Source organism: Chrysemys picta, chromosome 5 (assembly GCF_011386835.1).
Source record: "Chrysemys picta bellii isolate R12L10 chromosome 5, ASM1138683v2, whole genome shotgun sequence".
In the NCBI taxonomy this organism is placed as follows: Eukaryota; Metazoa; Chordata; order Testudines; family Emydidae; genus Chrysemys; species Chrysemys picta.
The window spans coordinates 83,807,347-83,832,482 of NC_088795.1; the positions used below are offsets into that span (position 1 = coordinate 83,807,347).

The 25,136-nt window shown below is 45.1% G+C and overlaps 1 protein-coding gene across 2 annotated transcripts in view; it reads left to right on the forward strand.

The window, feature by feature from the left end:
• Positions 1–18,641, forward strand: part of LOC135983705 (general transcription factor II-I repeat domain-containing protein 2A-like) — a 92,895-nt gene extending 74,254 nt beyond the window's left edge. The window contains exon 2 of one of the 2 annotated variants that reach the window (XM_065596804.1): positions 16,652–18,641. In XM_065596804.1, coding sequence (XP_065452876.1) covers positions 16,693–18,378 — 1,686 coding nt within the window. In that variant the 5' untranslated portion in view covers positions 16,652–16,692 and the 3' untranslated portion in view covers positions 18,379–18,641. Of the gene's footprint in view, positions 1–16,439 lie in introns of those variants that run through there. The other variant, XM_065596803.1, reaches the window with a different exon arrangement.
• The last annotated feature ends 6,495 nt before the right edge of the window (positions 18,642–25,136 follow it).

Here is a 25,136-nt window from a genome sequence, read left to right on the forward strand (position 1 = left end):
AGGCAGGCAGGGGCGAGCTGCAGGTGGGGGTGTCACGGCTGGTGGGGGAGTGAGGAGGGTTGTGGTGAATGGTAAGCAGGGGGATCTCATGGTGCAGGGAGAGGTGTGAAGAGGGATGCGGCAGGTGGGGGGGTCTCGCTGCAAGTGGATGGGGTAAGGAGGGACTTGGTGGCGGGGGGGGGGGGGACCGAGCAGGAAGTGGGCTGAGTGGAGGCAGGGTGGGGTTGGAGTCTGGGCGGAGCCAAGGGCAGAAGAGGTGGGATAGGGATCTAGCCTCCCCTCGGTGAAGTTTCACCCGCCACCCCTGGCTGGTCTTGGTCAGAACCAGTGTCCAACTTCAGGATTAATAAATAACAATGCATTTAACATTGGCCTCCAGTTTGTAGTGTATGCTATCTCTTAAAGATAAAGTATGCTTAAAGAGAAAGTATGATGTGACTGCCATGTTTATTTGAATAAACTGTGTTGAGTCTCCAGCATTTTTAACAGCCTCATTAAGTACTTCTAAAATTGGCTTTGACAATGACTGGCTTATAAGGTGTTCTACATGTCGATGCAGTCCAGAGGCTTGGTGTTTTGCAGTCTTTTCACATAGTTTGTCAGCATTGGCTTTGCTCATCAGTTTGGCAAACCAAGCTCCTCCACTTTTACTATATAAATTCATGGTATGCTCACATCTTGAATACTGTGTGCAGTTCTGGTTGCGCTCTCTCTCTCTCTCTATATATATATATATATATGGATTGGAAAAGCTAGAGAAAAGGGCAACTAAAATTATTAGGGTTATGGAACAGCTTTCATATGAGGAGAGATTAAAAAGACTGGGACTTTTCAGCTTGGAAAAGAGAGGACTAAGAGGGAATACGATAGAGGTCTATAAAATCTTGACTGGTGTGGAGAAAGTGAATAAGCTTCTTCACCTAACACAAGAACTAGGGGTCACATAATGAAATTAATAGGCAGCAGGTTTAAAACAAACAAAAGGAAGTACTTCTTCACAAACACACATTCAACCTGTGGAACTTTTTGCCAGGGGATGTTGTGAAGGCCAAGAGTATAACAGGGTTCAAAAAAGACCTAGATAAGTTCACGGAGGATATGTCCATCAATAGCTATTAGCCAGGATGGGCAGGGATGCAACACCATCCTCTGAGAGCCTCTGTTTGCCAGAAGCTAGGAGTGGACAACAGGGGATGGATCTCTCAATAATTGCCCTGTTCTGTTCATTCCCTCTGAAGCACCTGGCATTGGCCACTGTTGGAAGACAGAGTACTGGGCTAGATGGACCATTAGTCTGACCCAATATGGCCATTCTTATGTAAAAATTAATTATAATATAATAAAAATGTTTAGTACAGAAACTCCCCAAGATGATAACCTCTTGAGCTAGCACCAATGTGAGATAATTACCTTGGCAAATAATGCATTTTAAAATTCTTGGCCTACTAGGAAATGTATATTTATATAAGTTTCTGTGTCACAAATCTAGCATTCTGGAGAAAAGTCACTAAAACATAGTCCAACAAACAAATGTTCCTTTAATGTCTCCCTCCCTTCTCCCTCCACCACATCCCACTCATAGTTGTTGTCCTTGGTCAGTGAAGACCCAGAGTTCAGAGGTGCTTTCACATGAGTTCATCTCCCACCTGGTGGGGTGTGGGGGAGAAGTCACCTTGCTCGTTCCTCTAGCTGCTTGCTACTCACTCTGGCCGCTATTGTTTGTCGTGCCACTGTTCACTCCAGCACTCCATCGCCGATGGCCCTAAGCCATCCCCTTCTGCTGCCACCTGCTACTGTGACTCTGCAAGTGGGTCTCTTGAGGTTTCACCCAGATCTCAGGGATTTCCGCTCTCAGTGGGGGAACCTCGCAGTGAGTGCAGGCTGGGCTGTCTCTTCCACAGAAATGCTGCCCTGCAGCAGGTCTAAGCACTAAGACCTGATTATTAGTGATTTCAGCTCTAGTGGTCACATACCAAAACAAAATAATCTCTATGGAGCCTAATAAGCTCCATCTTTAAACAGGGGAGAGGGGCAGGTCAAATAGTGCCTGTGACTCTTAGGCACAGCCCACACCACCAAGCAAAACCCCTATTTCCTCCACCCCGCTCCACTGGGATCTGCCATGCAAACCCCTTGCTTAGTGCGTGCAGTTCAGTTGAGGGTGACCAGTGCTTAATTTGTAAAGAAAGAGGTACCGGGACTCAAGCAAGATTTTTTACTTTCATAACTGACGTGGCAAGCCCAGAGGTCCTGGGGCTATGAACTGCCAAGCCCAGAGGTCCCGGGGCTATGAACTGCCAAGCCTAGAGGTGCCGGGGCTGAGCCCTGGCAAAAATTTAGCATTGAGGGCGACCCCCCTCAATCAGGACAGGCTAAGTACAGTTCTGCTGCCCTTTATTCAGACAATAATGATAGCAACATTTCATGACCCCCACATTCAAATTTAAAATTTGTATTAAAGCTAATGTTGAAAAAAAGTATATAATACATAGGTTGAGAAAAGAGTTTTTCTACATCTGGGTATAGTGCTTAGATTATCTATAAATACAAAGTTTGTTTTTAAAGTCATGTCATGAGATACATATAATGCATAATCAGCAATAACCCAAATTTAGGTGAATGAATTTAAGAATACAGTTTAGATATTTAGCATCCATGCATTTGGATATATTACTCATGGAAAAAAGTTTTTTTTTAAATTGATTTATAACCCAACAACAGCCAAAATTGATCACTTGGGCATCACAGCTCTGTCTGCTGGATAACGAGGCATAGTAGGTGAGTTCATGTAAATACAGTCTGGTCCTGAAGCCTCCTCCCCCATCTCCCGGCTCATCACTAGATGTCAGGGGAGAGCTCATTTAGACCTTGCTTACAAATCAGAATTTGAAATTATAAGTTTGGCCAACATTGTCAGAAAAAAACAGCTGTGGGAAGAAACTTGTCTTTGTTCATACTTTTCAAACCTATTATACTTTTTCAGGTACAAGTATTTTATCCTACACTGTATATGCTTTTAAAGTGTGTATTAATGTTTCAATTTCAATTCAAATTTCCAACCAATGACTAAATTGGCATCACTGCATGTAACTAGTTGACCCCTGAGGAGGTGGTGGGGTATACAAAAAGCCATGGCCCTTGCTGCTCCTTCTCTCCCCCAGCTCCTCTTGCACGTCACAGAACAGCTGATCACTGGCGGGTGGGAGGTGTTGGCAGGAAGGGGTGGAGTTGATCAACAGGGCCAATTGGTGGATGGGCAGGAGGCGCTGGGGTAGGAGCTGATTCGGGGGGGCTGCTGATGGGTGCTGAGCACCCACCATTTTTTTTTCTATGGTGCTCCAGCTCTGGCGCACCCACAGAGTTGGCGTCTATGAAACATACCCAGCCTAGAGCAGTGTTTTTTCAAAGTTCTGGTCATGACCCAGTACTGGGTCATGGCATGTAAGACACTGGGTCACCTTGCTCAGCGATCCAGCGTCTCTGGTCAGCATCACGGACCGGGACATTAAAAGTCGCATCGGCGATGCTGCCCGGCTAAGGCAGGCTAATGCCTACCTGCTCTGACACCACGCTATGGAGGTGGCCAGCAGTGGGTCCAACTTCTAGGCAGGGGGGCCACGGAGCTCCGCACACTGCCCCGGGCACCAGCTCTGTATTGGAAACCAGCCAATGGGAGCTGGGGGGGATGGTGCCTGAGGACAAGAGCCATGCCAAGCCGCTTGTGCGCCTCTGCCTAGGAGCCATACCTGCTGCTGGCCCCTTCCCAGGCACAGCGCAATTTGCAGTGCCAGGACCGGTGGGAAGCCTGCCTCTGCACCCTAGCTGCACCGCTGACTGGGAGCTACCGGAGGTAACTCCATGACCCAACATCGCACCACAATCCCCTGCCCCAGCCCTGAGCCCCCCAAAGCCAGAGCCCCTTCTGCACCCCAAACCACTCATCCCCCACCCCAGACCCTGCTCCCCCCAGCCCAGAGTCCTGACCCCCTCCCACACCCCAACCCTCTGCTCCAGCCCTGAGTCCCTCCCACATCCCAAACCCCTCATCCCCAGCTCCGTTGGGTCGTGGGCATCAATAATTTTCTTCAACTGGGTCCCCAGAAAAAAAGTTTGAAAACCACTGCCTAGAGTACTCCATAGCTCAGTGTTTAGGGCACTCACCAGGGAGACTTGGGTACAAGTCCCTTCCCTGAATCAAGTAGAGTTGGAAAGTGATACTGGGTCTTCCACAGCCTGCCTGAGTGCAGGGATATTAGGTATAAGGGGACCACCACTATCTCCTCCTTGATCCTTTGTGAGAAAGGGCTGACCTGGCTTAGGGGCCTAACTTCAGGAGGGGATTCCTGGCTGTGAATCCCAAATGGAGATAGGCACCTAGGTCCTAGCCTGTGCCCCTCTCCTGTGCATTTCCTACTGGCTAGTTTAGGCTGTTAAGCACTCAGTTTGCCGGCTTCTGAAAATTTCACTCTTAGGCACCTAGCTCTACCCATGCATTGTATAGGGAGTCTGGGTGTCTACGAGGTGTTCAGAATTCCATTGGAAAGTTAGGCATTGCAACCGTGAATGAATGAATGAATTTAAGGAGAACACTTCAACCTCCCTGGCCACACAATAGCAGATGTAAAGGTAGCCATCTTACAGCAAAAAAACTTCAGGACCAGACTCCAAAGAGAAACTGCTGAGCTCCAGTTCATTTGCAAATTTGACACCATCAGATCAGGATTAAACAAAGACTGTGAATGGCTATCCAACTACAGAAACAGTTTCTCCTCCCTTGGTGTTCACACCTCAACTGCTAGCAGAGCACCTCACCCTCCCTGATTGAACTAACCTCGTTATCTCCACACTGATTTATACCTGCCTCTGGAGATTTCCATTACTTGCATCTGAAGAAGTGAGGTTCTTACCCACGAAAGCTTATGCTCCCAGTACTTCTGGTAGTCTCAAAGGTGCCACAGGACCCTCTGTTGCTTTTTACAGATTCAGACTAACACGGCAACCCCTCTGATACTTAAGTCCCTTTTGTGTATCTAGCCAATGAGTTTGTTGCATTAGTGAGGCATGTAGCACTTGTCAGACTGCTCCATTCCATTTCACCCTCTATTCCTGAGTCACTCTTAGTTCACTCCCAATGTGTCTAGCCCCCATCATCCCACTGAAGCCTCAGTGTCTCCCTCCCTCTCTTCTACCCCTGGTTCACAGTCTAACTCTGTTCTCCCAGCCCACCAGAGCAACCCTCTACGCTTTGTATAACAGAAAAAGGCTGGATTCTGGGATGCTGAAGGACCGCACAGACTTTGTGTCCTAGAAGCCAATGGCTGCCAGGAGCGTAGAGGAGATTTTTGTGGCTGGAGGAGAGTGGAAAATGGGAGTCAGGACTGATGTGCATTCTACCTCACTTGTTATGTGTATCTTTCTGTCTCTGAAGTAATATACAATATTTCTGCACAAAGGGCTTTTTAACAGGGCTGTCAAGTGCTTTAAAAAAATTAATCATGATTAATCGCAGTTTTAATCGCACTGTTCAATAATTATAGAATAGCATTTATTTAAATATTTTGGATGTTTTCTATATTTTCAACTATAGGCTTGGGGCTCTGGGCTTCATCCCTGCTTGGGGCTTGGGCCTTCAGCTACCCCTCAGGGCATGGGAGTCCTGGCTCCAGACCCCCTCTGGACTTCAGCCCTCTTGGTGCATGTGGTTCAGCCTGGCACTTCAGGCCCCTGCTCCCCCCCTCCACCTGCAGATCTGGATGCTGAGGCTTCAGCCCCCTGCCACTTTAGAAGTTCCATGCTGAGGCTCCCCCGCCCGCCACCAGTGCCTCCTTCCCTACCCAGAAGTATGAAATTAACACGTTCATTTGTTTTCAGTTAATTGATTTTTAATGTATGTGCCTCATTTAATGGATCAAATAAAACCAACCCCAATCTTTCAATTGCACTAGAACCCATGTATTTGGCATTTTATATTGACCAGAATACTCAACTAATTAGAAAACATTTGGGAATATTGACCCAATCAAATCCCATGATTGAAAGAATATTCCTATCCTGCTAGATTTAAATAGATGGTGAGTCACTGGAACAGTAGCCATAGCAACAGACTGACTGTAGGGGAGGGATGTGGAAAAATGTTGCTCTTCAAATGTGCCTATGCCCATATAAATAAGTGTGCTATGAGAGCTTCATAATACATGTACAAACTGTTACACGCTTCATTTCAGTGCACATTGGGAATACATTTGAGAGTACAGACATCAGGAAAGAACCAGGCTGTTTTGCTGTTTTGTTTGTATGGTGTTTTATTGTGATGTTTGCCCTGCTCAGTAAACACCCTTTAAATCAAATGGAGATTAATTTTGGAACAGTATAAACAAAGTATTATGACAAATGGTTTAATATAGGTTAAAAGTATAATTCATAAAAGTGAGATCCAAATGCTAATAGAACTCAATTCCAATTTAATTTAAAAAAAAAAGAAAACCGGAAGGGTTAGGGATGTAAAACGTCACATGCCAATATGATACCCACACAATGATATTTTTAAACACTATCACCACAGAAACCTGATGCTCTCTTCACCTGCTGGTTTCCTGGTGTAAACTGACTCCTGAGGTTTAAATCACAAGTCAAAATATTATTTTTCACGTTAAAGTAAAAGCAATGAATAATGAAAAGGTCCCCATTTTGGTGAGCATGCCCATGAAAATGAATGATTAGATCATTTTGTATACCAGTCTTTGAAAACAAAATACATACATTTAAAAACCAAAATGCTGGAGGGAATGCCATGTCTTTATGGAACAATGTTCATATCTCCTGGGAATGCTCCCCAAATAAATTTTTCTGCTCTCTCTATCTAAGGTATTTATATAGCCCCCATTCCTGTGCTATCTGAGCACCTCACAATTGTTAATATATTTATTCTCACAACATCCCTTTGAAGTAGGCAAGTATTATTAGCCCCCTTTTTACAGGAAAACTGAGGTACAGTGACTTGTCTAAGATCACACAGGAAGGTGTGCTAGAGTGAACCTAAGTGGCAAGGGTTCTAGGCTAGTGCCTTAACAATTGGACCATCCTTACTCTCTACAATAAGTAGAGAACATAGATGCAAGAGTTATTTCAGGAAGCTAGGGCCTGCTCCTGCAAACCCTAACTCCCTTGACTTGTCTTGTTTACTTAACTTGACCTACTCATGTACGTGTCTACAGGATCAGGCCCACATTCCCCAAATCCATCTTTTTAAAACAATGATTAATATGACCAAAAAAAAAAAACCCTCACCCTGCAACAGCAGTTTCTGCAGCTCCTGTCCACAGACTGGGCTCAGCACCCCACTGCAGCTCACTTCCCCTCCGTCATCATGACAGAGGGGCATCTGGGCCAAATGTGAGTGAGCCGCACTGCCATCCCATGGGCCAGGTCACAATGCCGCTCGCTCAAATTTGCTCTTAGAGTTCCCAATTGCACTCCCATATTTGAGCCTAAAGTAACCAATGCATTGATCACCGAGATTGCGAGTCATCTTCTATCAACATGGAGAACAGTCTCCTGGCTGCTGTGGATATAAGATGACATCCTTTGTGGCTGATTTCAGAGTAGCAGCTGTGTTAGTCTGTATCCGCAAAAAGAACAGGAGTACTTGTGGCACCTTAGAGACTAACACATTTATGATGCATCCGAAGAAGTGGGCTGTAGTCCACGAAAGCTTATGCTCTAATAAATGTGTTAGTCTCTAAGGTGCCACAAGTATCCGAAGAAGTGGGCTGTAGTCCACGAAAGCTTATGCTCTAGTAAATGTGTTAGTCTCTAAGGTGCCACAAGTATCCGAAGAAGTGGGCTGTAGTCCACGAAAGCTTATGCTCTAATAAATGTGTTAGTCTCTAAGGTGCCACAAGCACTCCTGTTCTTTTTGTGGCTGATGCTATTTCGGTATCTAGCAGTAAGAAATCCAGGAGAATTTGGAGAATGCATACTGTTTGAAAGATAATGGGGTGCCACAGACATGAAACTGGAAGGTGGAAAGCACCCACCAGCAAAAACAAAAGTCAGCACCTGTGCTTCAGACTCACTGGAATTGGTGCAGTTCTGCTATGCAGGGTTGCGGGACAGGATTTGGGGATTACGTGCAGAACTTTGCACACTATGGAACACAGCAGCACAGAGGGTTTTTCTTCCCAAACATGTCGGGGTGATTTGGGAGCAGGATAGAGGAAAGGCAGGGTAACAGTCACTGGATCCATGGCTACAATGATTCATTAGCTATTTCTCACCAGGGATGCAAGCGCTTTGGCTTCAGGGGCTATGATGTTCCAGTATGGTAGCAACTACAGAGGTATTTTGTTGTGATTCCACAGCCTGGGGGAGATTCCAGCACATAGCCCACTTAGTCAGGCTTTGCATAAGGTATAGGATTTGGCATAGAGAGAGAAGACATGCTGAGTAAGAAGGTGCCACTTATTGCACGAGTCACTTTAGTGATTGTAATAATCGTTTATGGCCGTGAAACTAGATTAACATTAGTGGCCAGAGAACCACTTACGTGCCATAAATGTTTGAATAAGAAATAAGCGCTCACTTTTTCCTTGTGGGATTTTTAGATAGTTTTAAGGAATTTAAAACATCATCTTCCCCTGTAAGGTTAGAGCATCAGCAGAGATGTTGCTAGCTAGTTTCCCCGCATGTTTTCTGGTCCTTAAAACTTTTTCAGTTGTTCATCATCAATGGACAAAAATGGTGACTGACACGGGAGCTTAATGTTCAGAAATACTGAATTTTAAAGCGAGAGAAAGAGCTTCATGTTTCTCCTGTTAAATTCTTCATTTCAGCCTTCTTAAATAAGGGAAGGATTGAGAGCTTGATCTTGATTTCCAATATCTGACGGCACCTTCCTATGCATTTTGTAAAATCATCTCCACTAGATTCTCATTAAAAGCATATTAAGAGATTCATGGAAATGCAGTCTCATGTGTCAGAGGGCAGGTTTAAGCCTTTATTTGAAAACATGTTTTGCAATTTAGTGTTGGTTCCCTGCTTTTGATAGAAGCAGTAGTGTTCCGACCTTCTAAAAACAGCTGTCACATCCTTTGGTATCTATATTTACACATCCAGAACTGGTAAATTCCAACATCATTACCAATGGCAATCTCTAGGGTGCCCATGACATTCAAACCAATAGCTTTCAAGGCTCTCAGTAACAGCCGTAAACAACTGCAAAGCATTCAAAGTCTTCTCTCACCTTACAAATCCCATTGTAAAAGAAGCATCCTCTCTTCACCAGACACATTTCAAATCATTTAACTTGTAAAAGGCTACATCATTACTTGTGATAATGCAGTAAAACTTTCTCTTCAACAATGTAAACAGCCATATTGCTATCGGGCTCTTTAGTGTTATAAATTGCTCTCAACAAAAGCCCATGTATAAGCTTTTTTTAATGGACTGTTTTTATATCCTCAAAAGAGCTGCAGTGCTATATTTCTTAGGGTATATCTGCACAGCACTATCTGTGGGACCCAGACTTGTGGACTCGTGTTTCCAAGCCTGTGCTTGATCGTCCACACTGCAATGGAGACTCAGGCCTCATAACCATGTGATATATCTGTACTGTATGCAGACCTGAGTCTGAACATCAGCTTCTATTGGATGTGTACTATCATATCCCAGGGTTCCTAGTGCCCTCTCCAACTGAAGCTGCTCCAGGGCTCTCTCCCAGGGCTGTCCCTACCCATACGCAAACTACACAGTCACAAATTTCCTGGTGCCCTACACAGCTGCGTGCTGCATCCAGCTCCAGCAGCCAGCCTGATCCCCCGGACGGCTGAGCTGGCCCCTCGTGGGCTGCACACAGCAGGGCCCAGGAAAGCTGCCTCTGTCCCTGCAGGTCCGACCCCTGCTGCCTTCCTGCACTGGCTGCTCCTGCCTCCCAAAGCCCTTGGGCGCAGCCTGGGATGTCCCACAGCCCCCGCAGAGGCCAGGGACGCCCTCCCCCTCGGAGGCCCGGGGTTGGCCAGGTACCACAATCTCTAGGGTAGACCCTGCTCTCTCCATAGTGGGTTGTGGGAGAAGTTGTCTGTCAATCCCATGAGAGTTGACTAGAAGTGTTTTGGGTGGTTTTAGCCCAACAAAACATCCAGCCAAGCCATTTTGTGTCCACACGCTCCCTGCAGCCAGAGACAATGTGGATCCCACCCCGGTGAAGAACTTCTCTACCTCATGCTCTGTCCTATTTCAGGACATTGGTGGAGCATCTGCAAAACACCGGTGGACATTTCAGGGGCAGTTTTTGAACTGCCGAAGGCACCTCTCAGAGCACAATACAGACATGCCAGCTGTGAACCAACTGAGACTGCTCATATCTCTTGTTGCCTTATGTGCAGATTCCCCCTGTACAGACTGGTACTTCTGGAGCAGGACCCCAATGGGATTACATGGTCATGAGGACCTGGGACAACCAGGAGGGTCCAGAACTATCACATGAAGAAGGAGATGTTCCTGGAAGTTTGTGATCAGCTTGCAAGTACTCTCTAGTATTAGGACACTCATATGAGGGCAGCCATACCAATTCAGAAGCACGTCGCTATAGCCATCTCAATCTTTTTTTTTTTTTTTTTTGTAGGGGAAAGAGGAAGGGAAGATTTGGTGGGAGTATAGGTGGGCAAATGGATTCTTCCTAAAAGTGGGGGAGGGGGCACAAGGCCCCGATCCCTCTGTGGTCCCACCCCTGCCCCTCCTCTTCTCCCCAACGTCTCGCTCCTTGGCCAAGCCAGTAGCTGGAGATGGGCTGGGGATCCCGGGCCCCTCCAACTACCTGGGGTCGGGGAGCCTGAGAACAGCTCCCCACCTGTGTTCCTGCACACACCCAGATCCCCCCTCAAGGGCAGGTCGAGGGTCCGCAGCTACCCACAGCTGCCCAGGCAGCTCTTACCCCAACCCGGCTCCAGCTTTCAGCCTGGCTGGGGGGCGGGGCCTCAGGGGAAAGAGGAATGGCAGTGGGCGGGGCCCGTGTTAAGAAGTGGACAGGACAGGCCCATTCACTTTCAAAAGTGGAAGGGCCATGGCCCTTTGACACCTCCCTCCCCCTCCCCATTCTGGCACCCCTGAGTGTAGGAACTTATTAATGGTCTAGTAAGAAGCCGTGGTTGTTCAATCCCATCAGACAGGGCAAGCTCTGAAGAACGTTGATATTCTGGAGGTCTACGAGTGGAAGTGTGAACTTCTGTTCCAGACCAGTGGAGGACAGCCATCTGAGTATACTAAGGAGCTATTTCAGCATCTATGTCCAAACAGCACATTGAGGAAAGGAGGGGGCTTGTGAGTTATCTACGTTCTTCTTATAATTTAAAAAAATCCATTGCAGTGGTCCCCAATCTTTTTTGTCTGGTGGGCGCCAGACGACGAGCCATGGATGACCGTGGCGGTGGATGAGCATCCGCCGAAATGCCGCCGACAAGCGGCAACGTCAATAGGCGTTGCCGCCAAAATGCCGCCGATAAGCAGTGTCATCCAGAGGTGTTGCCGCCGAAAATCAGTGGCATTTTGGTGGCGACATCTCTGGATGACGCTGCTTGTCGGTGGCATTTCGACGGATGCTTGTCCGCCAGCCAGTATGCGGGTGCACTTAGACACCCCGGCGGGTGCCAGGGCGCCCGCGGGCACCACATTGGGGATCCCTGCATTAAAGCATCATAAAATTCTCTCTTTTTTCATGAGGATACCTCAAACATTCTTCAAGTCTCTATCTTTAGTGCCTGCATTATTGTAGCCTTTTGTGATTGCCAGTCTGCGTTAGTGAGTTGCTCTTTCAGATAGATATTCATTCTTATTACCACATGACATCCTTCTTGAATTAGATTTATATCTTGTAATTTAATACAGTAGTCATTTTCATTTCCTGATGTAGCCAAATCTTGTTTACACCAAAATATCATATTTCTCTTGAAATGCATATACTTGCAATCCTTCTATCTTGTTGGTAATGCTCCTTGCTTTTATGAAGGGGAATTCATAATATACATTTGTATGCTTTGTTTCTTTTTTTTTTTTTTTAAATGAACTGTTCTAGCCTTCCACATTCTCTTCATTATTCTTTTCTAGTTTAAGAACAGTTATCTACCAGTAACTTCCTTTTAATTTTCACAATCTACTACTATCCTGAACTCATTTAGTCTAGTCCAGTGGTTCTCAACTTATTTACCATTATGGGCCACATATGCAGCTCTCTATATGTTATGTGGGCTGAATCCATACAAGTAATCACAAGATGTCTGTGTGACTGAGAACAGGCTTGTAAATGCAAATAACGCCTCTTACCTCAAGTGGGCTGATCTCTGTGTGAAGTAACATTCCCATCAGTGGAACAGTAGCTGTTCCTAGAGGTCATGCATTCAACTGATGCATAAGGCATTTGGGATTGGTCCTGCTTTGAGCAGGTGGTTGGACTAGATGACCTCCTGAGGTCCCTTCCAACCCTGATATTCTATGATTCTAATATATATACTAGCTGTATGGTCCTGAGGCTATCACATGGACCACAGCTGTATGCTGATTTGGCCACAAGCATGCCATGGGTTGAGAAAGAAGTCTGTTCTTTACACCAACCCTCTATACCAGTAGTTCTCAACCTGTGGTCCTCGGACCCCTGGGAGGTCCATGGACTATGTCTAAGGGGTCTGTGAACGATTTAGACTGAAAACTGACTAAACAGAATTCAACTATATATATATAGACAATAGATTTCCAAAGGGGTCTGCACCTCCATTTGAAATTGTTTTAGGGTCAGTAAGTGAAAAAAAGGTTGAGAACCACTGCTCTGTACATCCCAAATGTAACAATTGCAGACTTGAAGAATTTAAATAACCAGTCTTTTACTCCCCTTCCTCAACTTCTCACCAACTCATGCTTTGTGTCTTGTTTTTGTGACTCTGAAAAAGAATGTACCTTTCTTTCCTTCACAATTACAAGTTTTTGTTCTCTAAATACTCATATAACCAAATTGCAATTTCCCTACTCTCTCATTTGGCATATTATCTATCTCATTTCTCTATTGCCCCTAATTTTGATACACATTTTTCCCCCTTTTTCTTTTAATTGACTCTGATTCTGGTCTCACTGACAAGATTTTTATTCTGGTGTAACTCCATTTACTTCAGTTGAGTTACTTTTGATTTACATCTGGCCCAGTACATGGATCAGCCCCATTTTCTACAAATCATAGCATGAAGTTTACATCAATAGACTTGTGTACAGAACTCTAAATTTTCTCTTGTTTTGTCATCAACAATCATTTTAGCATTTCACATGTGTTGTATGTTTTGTCCACTCTTTGCTTACTGTATGTTTTTCCTGCACTTATTTGTTTACATAGGCTGTTTATTAGGGTGGCTTGCCTTGGCCTGGGGAGTCTGAAGCTAAGCCAGCCTGACTGCAAGATGAGCCCCACCTGAGAGGGATCAGGTGATCTCAATAGAAAAGGCTGAAGTGCAGAGGGGTGTAGTTGAGAGAGACTAGCTGAGAGTGTCAGAGGTAGGAAGTGAATTGGGGGAAAACCTAAGGAAATGGGTGAGTGACTGCTGAGTGTGTGAAAGGCTCCTGCAGGGAAGACCCCGGAGACCAAGGGAGCTTCTAACAGAAAGGAGCTGCAGTGAGTAGAAGGCTCCTGTTAAATAACCTCATGGGGGTCCCACAGTATGCCAACATTTTTATGGCTGACTTAGAACAATGCTTCCTCAGCTCTCGTCCCCTAGTGTCCCTCCTCTACTTGCGCTACATTGATGACATCTTGAAGAATTCCACCTGGGCTTCAACAATTTCCACCCCACCATCAACCTCAGCCTGGACCAGTCCACACAAGAGATCCACTTCCTGGACACTACAGTGCAAATAAGTGATGGTCACATAAACACCACCCTATACCGGAAACCTACTGACCACTATACGTACCTATATGCCTCCAGCTTCCATCCAAGACACATCACATGATCCATTGTCTACAGCCAAGCCCTAAGATACAACCGAATTTGCTCCAACCCCTCAGACAGAGACAAACACCTACAAGATCTTTATTAAGCATTCGTAAAACTACAATACCCACCGGGGGAAGTGAGGAAACAGATTGACAGAGCAGACGGGTACCCAGAAATCACCTACTACAGGATAGGCCAACAAGGACAATAACAGAACACCACTGGCCATCACATACAGCCTCCAGCTAAAACCTCTCCAGCGCATTATCCACAATCTACAACCTATCCTGGAAAATGATCCCTCACTCTCACAGACCTTGGGAGGCAAGCCAGTCCTCGCTTACAGACAACCCCCCAACCTGAAGCAAATACTCACCAGCAACTACACACCACACCACAGAAACACCAACCCAGGAACCAATCCCTGTAGCAAACCTCATTGCCTACTCTGTCCCCATATCTACTCTAGCGCCACCATCAGAGGACCCAACCACATCAGCCACACCATCAAGGGCTCATTCACCTGCACATCCACTAATGTTATATATGCCATCATGTGCCAGCAATGCCCCTCTGCCATGCACATTGGCCAAACCGGACAGTCCCTCCGCAAAAGAATAAATGGACACAAATCGGACATCAGGAATGGTAACATACATAAGCCAGTAAGTGAACACTTCAATCTCCCTGGTCATTCTATTACAGATTTAAAAGTCACTATCATTGAACAAAAAAACTTCAGAAACAGACTTCCAAGAGAAACAGCAGAACTAAAATTCATTTGCAAATTTAACACCATTAATCTGGGCTTGAATAGGGACTGGGAGTGGCTGGCTCATTACAGAAGCAGCTTTTCCTCTCCTGGAATTGACACCTCCTCATCTATTATTGGGAGTGGACTACATCCACCCTGATTGAATTGGCCCTGTCAACACTGGTTCTCCACTTGCGAAGTAACTCCCTGCTCTCCATGTGTCAGTATATAATGCCTGCATCTGTAACTTTCACTCTGCATCTGAAGAAGTGAGGTTTTTACCCACGAAAGCTTATGCCCAAATAAATCTGTTAGTCTTTAAGGTGCCACCAGACTCCTTGTTGTTTTCATGGGGGCCTAGAATACAGAGGGCTGAAGAAGGCTGAGCTGCAGCCATGTAAAACCCCTGAGACTTTGTATTGGGACTTAACTGAGGGAAGAAGGGCTGGGGTTTCTTTATCTTAAGGGTGAGGGTGACTGAACTGAACAGTTGGGGCCTGGAGGGCTTGTATGTATGGGCTCAATAAATGGTACCTCCCCAGGAGGGGAGTGCTGTCAGGGCCGGCTCTGGCTTTTTGGCCACCCCAAGCCAAAAAAAAAACCCCTGTGGCGCGGCCGCAGCGTGGGTGCAGGGGGACCGGCTGAGGGAGGAGAAGGGAGTGGGCAGGAGAGAGAGAGAAGGGGGCGGCCAGGGCTACAGCAGGGGCGCTGCCACGCGGCCCCTCTTGCTGCGCCGCCTCCTGCCGCCTGCCACGAGGGCTCCACTCCGGTCGGCGGGGAGGGAAGGAAGAGCTGCACTGCAGGGTGCTCCGGTCCTCCGCGCCGCCGCCCTCTACAGGGCGGCCAGACCGGAACAAAAAAAGTGCCTGTGCCGCCCTAGGATTGGGCAGAATGCCTCCAACAATCTGCCGCCCCAAGCACCAGCTTGCTCAGCTGGTGCCTGGAGCCGGCCCTGAGTGCTGTAATTACCTGTGAGCTATGAGTTAGGGGGAGGAATGTGTAGCAGTGCAGCCCAGAGTGATCTCTAGTTGTGAGGAGGTGCTTGGGAGGCAGTAAGCAGCTGTGGTGCTACAGGCTGGCATTTTCTTCTCTACTTATTTGGTCTCATCTCCTCAAGATTTTTCTGTCTTTGTGTTGTGCCTCAACTATTTAATATTTACAGATTTTTTTTTTCTAGGAGATATGACCCTGTTAAGGAATTCTGTGCTTTCATAAGTGACACACACATATGCAGTTCCTCTCTGCATCCTGTATAACAACCCACACTATTGAGCATCTACACTCAGATTAAGTCAGTCTGGAGCCTTCGGGGTCCTTTTGGACACAATGCTATAAGACTCCCATACAGCACGATGGTTAAAAAAAAAAAAATACACTTCCATGTCAGTGGCCAGAAAATTATATCCCATCCTAACAGACTCAAATCAGACCACAGTGATCTATGCATTCATGATCTCCATCTTTCACTGTTGCAACTCATATCTGGCCATACACAACTGAAAAAGCTCCAGCTAGCAAAAAATGTAGCAGTCTGCCTGCTTAGAAACATGAGTCACTAGGGGGGAACGTCACCACAGTGTTCTACTCTCTAATAGGTTCCCCACTGTGTACAGCACATGTGTCAAACTCAAGGCCCGCGGGCCACATCCGGCCCGCCATACAATTATATCCGGCCCGCGAAATCGTTTTATATATCTGTTTTTAATGGCCCTGTGATATGACGCCCCAATAACACACACTACAAATCCCATGATGCAGTGCAATTGCCGCCAACGGCAAGCCGCGGTTCAAGTTCGCGGTCTGTTGATGTATACAACGCTAATATCAAATCAAAGCTAGACCCCAACAATGGCCAAGAGAAAAATTGATTCTGAAAACCGAGGCTTTCAAAGCCGGTGGGAGAATGAGTATATGTTTACTGAAATTGCAGGTAAACCAGTGTGTCTCCTTTGCGGGAGTAATATCGCTGTAATGAAGGAGTATAACCTAAGACGGCACTACGAGACGAAACATGAGAACAAATTCAAAAACCTGAGCGCAGGACAGAAGCTACAAAAGGTAGAGGAGTTGAAGAAGAATTTGACATCCCAGCAGACGTTTTTCACCAAAGCAAAATCACAAAGTGAAGCTGCTGTGAAAGCAAGTTTCATTGTGGCCGAAGAGATCGCCAAATCAGGACGGCCGTTTACCGAGGGGGAATTCGTAAAGAATTGTATGATGAAAGTGTGCGACGTCCTTTGTCCAGATAAAACGCGAGCGTTTGCAAATGTAAGCCTCAGCAGAAACACTGTTGCTAATCGGGTTTGTGAGATGGCGACTGATTTGAAAACACAGTTGATTGAAAGAGCAAAAGATTTTGTTGCATACTCCCTTGCCGTGGATGAAACTACTGACGCGACTGACACTGCACAGCTGGCGATATTTATCCGTGGTGTGGATTCCAATTTGTGCGTAACAGAGGAAATACTGGACATTAAATCGATGCATGGGACAACGAAAGGAGAAGACATCTTTGGAAATGTATTTCAAAGTGTAACCGACATGAAACTGCCGTGGGAAAAACTCGTTGGACTTACAACAGATGGCGCACCTGCTATGTGTGGTGAAAAAAATGGACTGGTGGGAAGGATGCGCTCAAAGATGCGGGAGGAGAACTGTGCCGGTGAGTTGACAGTGTATCACTGCATCATACACCAGGAATCGCTGAGTGCTAAAGTCCTAAAAATGGATCATGTGATGAACACTGTAACACAAACCGTCAACTTTATCAGAGCCCACGGTTTAAATCACCGCCAATTCCAGTCTTTTCTGCGGGAAATAGATAGCGAGTTTGGCGATATGCCATATCATACGGAGGTCCGGTGGCTAAGTCGGGGAAAAGTTCTCAAAAGACACTTTGAGCTGCGAGAGGAAATCTGCCAGTTCATGGACAGTAAGGGGAAAGACTGCACAGTTCTGCGGGATGAAAAGTGGAAATGTGAGTTGGCGTTCCTGGCTGACATAACGTCGCATCTTAGCGCTTTAAACCTTCAACTCCAGGGACGGGAGCACATAATAACCGATATGCATGATGCAGTGAAGGCATTTCAAGTGAAGCTGCGCTTATGGGAGACACAAATGCACCAATGCAACTTGTCTCACTTTCCCTGTTGCCAAGTAATACGGAACCAAGAAAGTGCCACAGTTTTCCCAAATGCCACCTTTGCTGAAAAACTCAGCGCGCTGCGCACTGAGTTCGCACGGCGCTTCAGTGACTTTGAGGCACAGAAAAGTAACTTCGAGCTGCTTCGCAACCCATTTGCAGTCGATGTGGAAACCGCACCTGTAGAAATGCAGATGGAGCTGATAGAACTGCAATGTAACGGGACACTGAAGGCAAAGTACGACACTGCGGGGCCAGCACAGTTCACTCGCTTCATTCCTGAAGCGATGCCGCAGCTCCGCCAACATGCGGCTCGAATCCTGTCCATGTTTGGCAGCACATATCTGTGCGAGCAGCTGTTCTCTGTGATGAAAATTAACAAAACGTCACACAGGAGTCGCCTCACTGATGAACACCTGCAATCGATCCTGAGAATCTTCACAACACAGAACCTAACCCCAAACATAAACGAACTTGTTGCAAAGAAAAGACTCCAAGTATCAGGCTCTGACTAAATAGGACAAGAAAATGGAATGTTATGATTTGTTATGATTATACTTTTGCTTTAAATTCAATTTTTTATTTATATTTTCAGATTTTTTAATATTCCAGCATGTACAGATTTTGAATGTATTGTATTGACAGGATATTTTTTTATGAAGAGCAAAATATTTTAAGTTGAAATGTATTTATTTTGGAATGATATCCTGTATTTTGGTTCATATTAATGGTTAAAAAACATAAATATTTAGTCTGTTAAATAAATGGTTATACTGTTCGGCCCGCGAGTTTTGAGTTTTGGCCCCCTGTGCAATTGAGTTTGACACCCCTGGTGTACAGGATCTAGTCTCAGGGACTCTGTCCTGACATTCAAAGCCCTCTTTAGAACTGAGCAAGGTTCTAGCCCCATATGTAACTATGAGTTCCCATAACAGCTGTGTTCAACTGAAACAATTGAACTGTCAGACAATAGGGGAAGGCTCTTGAGTGTGAACAAGCTTTCATAGGAGCAGGACCTAGATTATGGAGCTTAATCCTTCAGGAGATGAGTCTCACGTGCCCTGGAGTTGCCTGAGAGTGTGGCTGGGGAATATGCTGGTTGGCGTGGTGGGGCAGTTTGCATTCCTTCCCTCCCAGGAAAGGTTCCCATGCTTGCTGGGAGCCCCTAACCCCACTTGCTATGGGTCCCTGTACTTTATCCTCCACTGCAGCCCTGCACACCATGTCCTCAAAGGGGCCATCCGAGCCAGTGTATTCGTGCTGCCATAGGAGCTGCCTCTTCAGAGCCGGGTGACAGACTTGTGGTATCTGGATCCCCTTTTTGACCAGACATTCCAGTTGAAAACCAGACACCTCACAATGCTAATTAAAATGCATATTGTTTGCTTGTGTCCAGGAAAACCCACAAATTGTGATGTGTGAAGCACAAAGGAAATGCCCTGTTTATTCTCTAGAGTTGCTCAGTGAAGCAAACTGTCATTCTGATTGGGCCACCTCAGCTTGCTGATGTTAGGACTGTATTCTGATTGGTTCACAATGCTTTTTGAAAATAGAACTAGTCAACAGGCCACCCACCAAAACAGAATAAAAGAAGCATAATACTTTCAACAAATGGCTTTCTACAAGCCAAAAACACTGCATGAGACATCAAGGAGAGCTACAGCCACTGGCCTACTGACTAGCTATCTACCAAGGATGACCCCTAGTGGTAGTAACTTCCTTCTTCTGCCCTATAGGAAGACTAGTGTGACAACAGAGCTAGAGTACATCAGTAGCACCTACTTGAATTGAAATTAAGTTTCTGCCTATTTGGGAGAAAACCATCAATCTGTCCTACAAAAATACAGATAAACACCTATTTTGCATAAGAAATAAGATTTGATTATTCAAAATTAAATACATCTCTGGGAGCATGTAATTTAATTATAAAAAGCTTTTAGATTACTTAAGTGCATGACATGTACTTGTGCTTCCCTAATAAGTCTCACCACAGATGTCTAGAAATAGTCAATAAGTAAAGATTGTTGAGACTAGAAATTTTATTAGTTCAGCATAGCACTATTTTAACAAGAACATGTATTTACATGCATTGAAAAGATGAAAGAAAAGCAGGCCAGTTGCATTCTAGAGATTCTTCTGATAACACAATTTGGAATATCACCTGTAACTGACAGCTTTTAAGAGATGGGAAACTTGAATTAATGAATTCTGAACTAAAGATTTATCATTATTTTAACATTTGATTAGAGTTAAGAGTTTATAGTAAACTAAAATTAGTATTACAAATATCTGTGATCACAGCTACTTAAGAATTTCTAGAAGTAGCTTTGAATCAACTAGTACATATGTGTGGGTATTTGTGTTTGTTTGAAGGAAAAAGACAGCTATTTATCTGGGAAGTCAATTTTTAATGGAATTGGCAGTAATTAAGTAGTTGTTTACATTTCTAAAATGTCTAATTTCAGAATTATTTTTGGTTGAAATGGTCAATACGGAATTAGGAGAAAATTGCTATTGTGTGATTAGATATTGTGATTAAACTTTGATTTTTTTTGTTAAGCTTTAACATTATGTATTAAACTCATTCATTTGAACTTTGTAAAAACTCATGTATCTTTCTTTATGTAATTGTACTAATCAAAATAGAATTGAAATTTAAATGTGTACAGATTTACAAGAATTCTTGAGTCTATACTTTAGCTAAATATACTTTACCTAGCCTGAAAAGTAAAAAAAATGAGACATGGTAAGGATAACTTAATTAAAACCAATATGCATTGTATATGGTATTTACTCCAATGTTCTCACAAAATCCAAATAAAAGGAAACTAAATATAGTCTCTTTTCTCATCACCACAGAAATATTAGGACTGATGAGATGAGTCACCCATTAGGTCCACTGCCAAAATATTTTCCTTCACCTCTAACTGAAAGAATGTAATGGGATCCATGTATATCCACTAGAATTACAGCCAGTTTCCTTCTGTTTGTTTTGGCATGGTATCTCCACACTCTGCAGCTGCAAACACTTTGTCTCTCACAGCTTGATCCTTTTGAGAGCCAGGTGTGCCCCAGAAGTCTCTTCACCCAATGCCATGTCATGCCCTTTGGAGTATTGCAACAGTTGGCACTAAGAATTCTGACCTATGTGAAAACCAAAGGTGACAGCTGCACATATATGGGCTGTAAACAGGGACACCGTTTCTGAAATGGTACCAGTATAGCTGAGGGACTAAGTATCCTGACAAACTGGATAGAGGGCAAGAAAATATCAAATAAATGGAGCCTTGAAAGCCTGATTTATCACTGTTGCAAGAGACTTCCCCAAAACATTTTTTGCATGTTTGGGATGCAGCAATACCTGAACTTCTGAAATGGACAATTGACCACATTCACAGTATTATAACACACACAACCCATGTCAAAAGCTTAAGCTATAATCAAGGGTTTTACTTGTCGGAAAAGATCTTGTTGGCATGCAGTAGCTATTTTTGACCTAATAAAGAGTTGATCTCAGGAAATGGTCTGTGGTGTTAAACAACAAATCAAAAGTGCGGCTAGGATTTGATGTAGCCTTATTTTGGAATGAGCTCACATGTGAGCTATGAAAGCCATGTGACTTCATTAAGCAGTGTTAGAATCTTTGCTCAGCAACATCAGGAGAGCATTTTTGCATCAAATATTTTGTTTTAATATTTACAGTAGGATTTTCTATCATTTCACAGTGGAATATTTTTAGCTCCTTCAAAAGCCAGTACCTGAAAAGTGAGATGACTTTTACAGAAAATAGAGATGCTACCCAACTCTAATTTGAGATAAATTTTCCTGTTAACAGAAGCCAGCATGACTCAGGGAGTATCTGGAACAATATGTAAAGCAATTTGATTTCAATGTGGCTCTGCACACATACAGGAATCCACCCAGAAAGACCAACATGCATGATTGCAGCTATAAACTTTGCAGAGTCCAGTGGAGCATTGCTTTAAAGCTATATGCCACACAATCTAATTTAGTTTTGTATAGTGTGCAAGAAAGTTTGTCAAGAAAGGGGGAATAAGTTAATAAGTAGAGTGAATGGGTTAATCTAAATAACTGATCTAGAGCAGAGGATTTAGAAAGATCACGTGGGTCCAGGGTGGATTTTATTTATTTTTACTGTAAGCAGAGTCAGGATGAGCTCTACCCTGACATCTGGTGGTGAATTATGGCAAGTGTGGAAAAGAACTTCAGGGGCTGATCTTGTTTGCATAGGCACACCCACCCGCCTGGCATGAAACAACAGCAACTGAAAGTGGTTACTTTGGCTGGTGTGGGATCCCCAGTTTCTCTGTTATTGGGACAGGAAGAATAAAGTTTTGTTACCCTGATTCTGTGAATCAAGGCCAGTGGAACTGTTGTATGACAGAAGGACTCACCATTACCTAAGTAGCACTTGCTTGACAAGGGGCATGGGTTACAAAACCCAGTGAATTGAGAGAGGATGCGGACAGACATTTGTACTTAATGCTATGGATCTTCTTTGAGGGCTTGAAACATGAATTGCACCACCTTCTTTCTCTACTGTTGAACGTCAGAGCTAACTTTGATTCTATTAGGATGTCTAGTTACAGGCTGCTGAGCTTTGGGCCAATGGTGCACCAGTACTGGGGCTCCCCTACTATGAGCTGAAATCACTAAGAGCTGAAGTTATTAAGAGCTGAGATCACTGAGTGCTGTAGTAACTAGTGGGGGAGCCTGAAGCTATATTGCTAAGCAGCTGGCAGAGCAATTTGCGGGGACGACTGGAGGAGTAGCGAGTGGCGCGGAGCCTTGAGGGGACAGTTGGAGCAGCCCAAGGAACAGTGAGCAGAGCTGTTTGCGGGGACGGCTGGAGCGGCTCACAGGTTGGTGAGCGGAGAAGCTCATAGAGCAGAGCAGTTCGTGGGACAGCAGGAAGTGGACTGGCTCATGGTGAAGGCCACGGCGGAACCCCACGGAGAGATGGCTGGCCGGCCTCGGATCATGTAAGGTGCCCCTTAACACCCTGCGTGCCCCCCTTATACTCTGGGGCTGCACTGACCAGGGACAGAGACTTTGGGGGTTGTTGGACTTTTGGGACTTTGGGTGGTTGCTGGACCCAAGAGACTTTGGGGGTGTTGGACTTGGGGGACTCTGGGTGATTTTTGGGTTGCTGGATTCAAGAACCAAAGGGAAAGGACACAACCCAATTTGCTGGGGTGGGTCTTTTGCTCATGGTTTGTGTTATGAATCCTGTTTGTGGTGTTTTTCCAATTTAATGCTGATGTCGTTTACCTCATGTTATTAAACATTTTCTGCTACACTCAGACTCCGTGCTTGCGAGAGGGGAAGTATTGCCTCTTAGAGGCACCCAGGGGGTGGTATGTAATTGTCCCAGATCTCTGGGTGGGGGCTCGAGCCTGTTTTGCATTGCGTTATTGAAACGGAACCCCTAGATACAGAACCCGGCCCTTGTTGCTGCCAACTTAGATGGGCAGAAGGGTTACATATTATATCCACTTTGTTTTAAAACAAACCTGTTTAAAATGAAATCTGAAGTTAATACAGAATATGTTAAGGCCTAAAATTATCTCTTAAAACATTTAAATAAAAATATCAATGCTGAATCCGTAAGCCTCTTTCCAAATATGTTAGAGGCTATTTTACTATATAAATGTTTTCTCCCTGGTTCTAACTTTTGAGGTTAAGATTTATAAATATGGAACGAGAGGTCTATAATAAGAGCATGATCCTATGGGGGACCCAGGGCTATGCTATGGGTGGAATAGACTGGCAAAGTCATCATAGGCAGTGGGACCATCCACTGAGCCCATTTGACTCATCTTGCATTCCTTTTTATAGCTCCTTCCTATGTGAGCTCTGATTGTCTCAGATCTCAAATTATGAATATTTGACTCCACCCATCAGAAAACTTACTCTCCAAGTCATGGAAAAATACTGATCTGCCCCTTTACCTGTGCTTGCTTCTGGATGGTTCTGGGCACTTCAGGTAAAGGGACTTGCTCTGTCCTCTTACATGTACACAGACAGATACAAAGATACAGAAATCCATTAATTTCTCAACTGCATCTCTCTGTCTCTAAGCAAATAAAATAGTGCAGTGTGAAAGGTGTGTGGGTTACATGAGCAGATACTTTGGATTGTAGTTCATTCTTTTGTTTTTTCTGGGGGTGGGGTTGGAGTGGGGGAATTCTGTAACAAGGGTGAAGTAGTAGTGTGTACAACCAGAAAAGAGCAAACTGGTGTCAAAGCAGGCCACTGTGGAAAGAAAGGACAACATTCTTCAGAGTGCAGCCTCCAGTGTTGATTGCAACACCTGGGGGCTGGGGGAAAAAGACCCTATTTGGGAATATTTTCAGGAAATTTTTACCTTTGGGTAAAAAAGGAACACATGCCAAATGCAAGAAGTGCAACAAAGAGACACAAGGCCTGGATGTCAGAATGAAACAACATTATGAAAAATGCTCCTTAGAAGGAAATGATTCTGAAGATGATGATGTAGACATGTCTGAACTATCTGGATTAGCTGACCAGTAAACTTATTTTTGCAGCATTCTTCAGTAGTGCCTACCATGTCTCACTATTCTATTACATAACTTGTCATAAATTGGTTTTGGATGGATTACTTACAAATTTTGAAATATATTTTGAACACAAACAATTTAGGTTGTGGGAGTATTTATCAATTACATTTTTTACTGTTGCATAAGAATGGCCATACAGGGGTCAAAACAATGGGCATCTAGCTTAGGGTTACCATTCGTCTGGATTCTGCCGGACATGTCCGGCTTTTTTGAGTTAAAAATAGCGTCCGGGGGGAATTTGTAAATGTCCAGATTTCCCCCCCATTCAGAACGCGCGCGGCTGACAGGGCAGCCGGCTGGATCGTGCCACTCGCACGGGGCTCCGGCAGCCAGAGACCTCCTCCACTTCCCCCTCCTCTCCCCTGCAGCTGAGCTCACTCCCCTCCTCTCTCTCTCTCCCTCCCCCTCCCTGCATTCGCAGATCGCCGGCCGGCCATTCGCATCGGGCCTCCGGCAGTCTGGAGCTCCACCCCCTGCTCCCCCTCCCCCTGCTGCCGAGCGCGCTGCTCTGCAGCACTCTGTTCTGAGCGGCACGGTTAGGGGGCCAGGGGGTCAGAGAAGCAGCAGGGAGGTTCTGGAGGGGGTAGTCAAGAGACAGGGAGCAGGGGGAGGGTTGGATGGGTCAGGAGTTCGGGGGTGGCTGTCTGGGGGTTGGGGGTGTAAGGTTTTGG